A 5658-nucleotide genomic window follows, 5' to 3' on the forward strand; every position below is an offset into this window, starting at 1 on the left:
GAAGATGAAGATGAAGATTAAAATTTTTTTTAGTATTAAAAATTTGAATTTTTCCCTAACTTATTGAAGATACAACACAATTCACACGCGTCGCACGCTCTATTGTGAAACAAATTTAGATATGAGCTCTGTCGTCCTACGGCAAAATTTTCGTAGAAACTAAAATTTTATTTTTATGCAAATATTTTTAATTTCATTGCGAGCCATGAGAATTCGTTGTTGATGGTGCGGCACCAAATGTATTGAAAACAAAGCCACGTGCCGCCTGTGGTAGCTGCAATGTATTTAAGCAACAGACCAACCACGTTTTATATGCTTTTGAGCAATTTTATATCTCAGACGAGGTGAAATGGTGGAGCGTCCTATCTGCTGAGAGTATTTGCGGCGAATTCGTGCTACTCATGAAATTTAAATGAGTAACTGCTGTATGCGAAGTTGGTTTAGTAGCAGTGTGAAGTTGAATATGAAAGGATGTTCCAAGCAGCAACGAAGGCCACTAAAGCGTGCTTTATAACCGGACGGAAGAACTAAAGAACCCTGCAAACGAACTAAAAAATTTATGAAGACAAATAAGAGAAAGCAAACATAACAAGCATTTGAAGCCAATTATGGGATAAAAAGGCAAAGATAAATATTAAAAGTTTACAAACAAAAATTTGTTTTAAATAAAGCAACAAAAATGTGTTTATACTTTGGCGCAATGGATTACTTAATTGACATAGTGGCTTACTGCGTTTGTCGTGTTATTGAAATCTCGTTTGTAGCGTTTGTTATGGTGTTTGGCAGCAAAACGAAGTTCCTATCCAAAGCTTGCAGTGGTATCAACGGCATAATCATTTGTAGATGTGGATCCATGGCGAATACGTAACTGTTTTCAATTAAACACCATATTTAGGCAAGTGAAAAACTTTCTGACAGCGCTGCCCATGCCTGATATAAAAACAAACATGTGCTTAAAAAATAATAATTATATTCATTGCTGTTTGAGTTTACAGTAAAAGCACATAGAACTTGAAATGTAAAATTTTAGCGCATAATATTGAAACGAAAAGGACTTACTTATAGTTAATAGATATGATTTACTCTTTTACGAAATACTTGCAACTAGACGAATATTGATAAGTTCAGATAAAAGTGACTGAAAATGTTTTATAAAAATAAATAAAAATAATTTGAAATTCAGAAACTTGCCTTAATATTATTTAACATTTTTCAGGTTAGTATCAAAGAGAATCGAGTGCTTAATGAGTGAATGGCGCTCCTAAGTGCTGTAAAATGTTGTGAGTTTAAAAATGGTAATTCGGGGCCGCGAAATTCCAAATTTAATAAAAATTAATGCTTGAAAGTGGGAGTTTATAATTTAAACTTTTGTGGCGAGGAGCAGTAGTAAAATAACTTTTATTTTTGTTCCATTTTTTATATTTCTTGCTATGTATTATTGTATATGTTGTTTTTTTTATCAACAGTTACGCGATTGCTTTGTTGCACTCGGTCAAAGTCGTAAAACCTATTAATTCATTGTTATCATTTTTAGAAAATTTTCAGCGACATTCACTTCAATATGTGATCAAAATTTCAGCTGCTATCCGCACCCCGTAATTAAATTATAAGCGCACAACATTATGAAAAGTTTTAACATTTCTTTTTTTTATTTAATTTAAATTATTTTGTTATATAAATATATAATAACACCCACATTCATAAAAAATAAAGAACACTTTAAGTGCTTTATAAATCGAAAATCTGTATGAAAGTGCCACTTTATTGAGCTCTATAAATCTGTTTTATTTTTTTTTATGAATAAGGCCATTATTCTTTAACAAAAAGCGTACAAATCCAAGTTTCGAACTTTGTGAAATATTAACAAAATTAACAGACTTTCGCAAATTCCATTTCCTAAAAATATTTCGAGTATGCAGTTTAATTTTGGTAAAATAACGTGCAATTTTAAAGTAGCTGGGACTTACCTCTGATTTTTGCATAAAAGCTATAACAAACACAACACAACACAACACAACACAACACAACACAACACANCATGATTGCCTATTTATATATAAGATTTCTATTGAAAGCCTTAAAGGTATTAATTTCCTAATTTGTCTGCTGAAAAAAGGAGCTGCCTTCCTCCTCCTCCAAACGGTATGTATGTAGTTCACAACTGACGGTATCAAGAATACCTATAAAAAAGTCATTTTATCAGAAATCGTAACATGATATTGCCGAATTAAACTCAGAACTGTTTATTGTACACGTTTCTGATAGTCTAAACATCGTCAAATAAGGCCCCTTTTCAAGAGATTTTCTAATGTAATTAAGAACAAAATTATAAAGATTTTTTTCTGAAGTATATAATTTTCTCTAAAAAAACTTTGAAAATAATACCACTTATAGATCTTAAAATTACTTAATATTTACTTTGCAGAGAACAAAAAACCGATTCCAATATTTTTGTTTTTAAGTGCAAAAAACAATTTTTTCTCACAAAAACTGGCCAAATCTGAATTAAATAGTTTTTACAATCCCCTTGGTTTCACAACGGACCCAAAAGAATATGGGTATCTGTTTGCTGGTGTGCTAACCGGCAATCACTGCAACCTAACCTAACCAAGAGATAAAAACAACAATGGACATTATCAACAAAATAAAGGTAAACATGTTTATCGCCGCACATTTTTTATGTTAACCATCCACTTTGTTTTCAACCCAACGTTTATCAACGCTTCACAAAGAAGTATGGCAAATTTAACACTCAACTTTTTTGCTTCGCCGTAATTGCTTATTTTATATTTATTCATACATATACTTACTTTATAGCTATGCTTCGGGTTCCATCTAACGATACATTTAAAATTATTACAATTGTACACGGAAGCATTTTATATTGCACATTTTGCAGTAGTATAACAACAAAGACAAGCAGACAAAAGGAATTCATAACTGCACAGCTAGATTTAATGTATATACCTACATCACATAAATATGGTGTTGATAGATGTGTTGATAGATGTGTTTACAAACAAATGTGTATATTTGCAGCTAATAATGTAAATGACAGTAGCACTGCGCAAAACAGAGATAAATATGAGTACATATGTACATACATAAGTATATATACATATATATATATAGTAGAGAAAAGGTGAGCCCTACTCGTATTAGCAGTAAGCCCCTTGATGTACCGCCAAGCAGCAGTCGCCACATTGTAAACAAGCACAAATGCTTAAGCTTAATGTAAATAACAGAGCACAAGCAAAATGGGAACCTGGGAATAAAAACACATTTACGATGTTTTAATAAAATGAATAACGGTATGGTGAGCGCCTATTTGTATACATTTATTTATTTTTTTTTTATGGCTGTGTATTGTGTCTCTTCGCCAGCAGACAAATCCTTAAGATTTATTTCTATACTTTGTATTCGTATTTTGTTAATTTTTTGGAGCCATAGGCTTTGTTTTGATTTGACGTGAATAAATGCTGTTGTCCTCATAAAGAGGCCCGGGACAATAGCTGTTTTGTTTAATATAAAATAAAGGAAAAAATTAGCACAGATACTTTAATTTTCTTAGGCTTTTAAAAAGTTATGTGGACTAGAGCTCGGATTCTTATGTTAAAAATAAGCTTAAAAATATGTTCTATAATAACTATAACCAAAGTGTATATCAACTTAAATACAGTCAGCGTCAAATACATGAATATCCTCACATTTTGAAGATCTATTTTGTTTGTGTTTTCTATACAAAAATTTACTTATTTTTTTATAAAAATATAGGTAGGTTATTCAACAGCAAATGCCACAAGAATCGATTTTTTGAATTTCATACAGGACTCGGGGAAAATACAAAAAATACCAAAAAACGTTTATTAAACATTTAAATTTTTTAGTCAAATTACAGTTGATTTTTGAGTTCTTTTTTTTGTCGCGGGTGTTGCGTATTTTCTTCCATATAAAAATAAATTTTGTTCATGCGTTATATGGAAGAAAATGCGCAAAACTTTCTAAAAAAAAGTTCTCAAAAATTAACGGTAATTTTTAGCGACTTGAAACTTGCACTTTGTTATACTACAAATTAATTAACTACAAAATTGCATACTCAAAAATTCTCTAGAAAATTAGAGTTCAAAAATTTTAATTTTGATGAACATTTTTTAGCCTTTTCTTGCATTTTCCCGAGTTTTGTATGAAATTAACAAATTTTTTTCTTTTGGGGTTTGTTGTGGAATGAATATTATATTTATAAAAAAATAAAAAAAAGATTCGGATGGAAAACATAAGTAAATAAAATCAACAAAACGTCGGGGTATTCATATTTTTACGCTGATTGTATTTTGTTTATAGTTGTGATGGTACATATTTATAGGCTTATTTTTTTGCGTACAAATCCGACCTATATTCTATATTCTATAGTGGTGTAGGGGACGGCAAAACAATTTTCGTTAAGATGAAAAATTATATTAAAAAAAAAAAAATTTACAGTATTTTTTTTTTTTTTAATAAATATCAAGAGTTATTCCCTTAAAAAATAAAACTAATAAGGCGAGCTTAAGATATTGACCAAAAGTTGTCATCTTTCACATATCTTTCTTGTTTTTGGGAACATAATGAACCATATTTTTGCAATTACCAAACAAAATTCTTAAAAAAAAGTGGCCCACGCTACTGTCTAACCCATAATATTGCAGGGCAATGATTAGGGAAGATCTAGGTCAAACAAGGATTATTAGCAGATAAAACGAAAAACTGGCAACTTGTAGAGGATTGGCTCGAGGAATTGATGCCCGAGGCCGATAGCGGGGAATTCATTTTTTGTTGATCTGCAGTTGCACTTTTTCCCGCGTGCGAACCCAATTTCTGGTGCAGATATCGAGACGAAGACGAAATCAAAAGCATCGAACACCTTCTCTTCTCTTCGCAATTTTTCCACAGTTTTTCTGCTATCTTCAACGCTTTATAAATAAAATTAAATGGTTATTTTCTAGCAGCAGAGTATACGTCGAGCCAAAACAGTATTACAATGGAACTTTCGAGCCTAAGTGTGCCTCCATCCAGATCTGGGTGATGAAGGTCACTTCAACCTAACTTAATCTCCGAATTACACTTTTTGGTGAACTTATTCTGAAACTAAATGCGTTTGGGGGTCTAAATTTTCTACAAATCATAGGTCGCCACATTTTCTATCATTCGTATTATAGTCGTCCACCTCAAATCTTGTACATATGTATGTATACTCGTATATGGGTTCCATGCATATGTATGTACATGTGTACACATTTCATTCAAGAGCTTTTTTGTTAGTATGTAGTTTCATACAAGATACAACTTTTACCATGTTGCTCTTTTAAAGGTGCAACCAGGTCATGAAAATTTTACAACAAAAATTATAACCACATCGAAATGAACCAAAAAAAACGTTGAGTAATTTTATTTTAAAATTAACAGCTCAACAGCACTTGATATTGGCTGAAACGTGCTTCAAGTATAAAGAACATCGATGCATGAATATGCGAATATTAAATTTTATCTGCTCTTCATTAATTAACCCCAATAAATTTAAGAGCACTTAGGCCACTGCCACAGGAAATGTGTGTGTAGGTATATCATGTACCTTAATATATGTAACGGGTGATTTTTTTGAGGTTAGGATTTTCATGCATT

At 31.3% G+C, this 5658-nt stretch overlaps 1 protein-coding gene across 1 annotated transcript; it reads left to right on the forward strand.

Moving 5' to 3' along the window:
- The first annotated feature begins 462 nt into the window (after positions 1 to 462).
- Positions 463 to 885, forward strand: prim (primacord). The gene has a single exon (XM_017638665.1). It carries the CDS (start codon positions 680 to 682, stop codon positions 866 to 868), a length of 189 nt encoding a protein of 62 aa, XP_017494154.1. The 5' UTR covers positions 463 to 679; the 3' UTR covers positions 869 to 885.
- Positions 886 to 5658: the final 4773 nt, after the last annotated feature.

Source organism: Rhagoletis zephyria, unplaced genomic scaffold (assembly GCF_001687245.7).
Source record: "Rhagoletis zephyria isolate East Lansing unplaced genomic scaffold, Rhagoletis_zephyria_1.1 Rzeph_scaffold_26076, whole genome shotgun sequence".
NCBI classification, from domain to species: Eukaryota; Metazoa; Arthropoda; class Insecta; order Diptera; family Tephritidae; genus Rhagoletis; species Rhagoletis zephyria.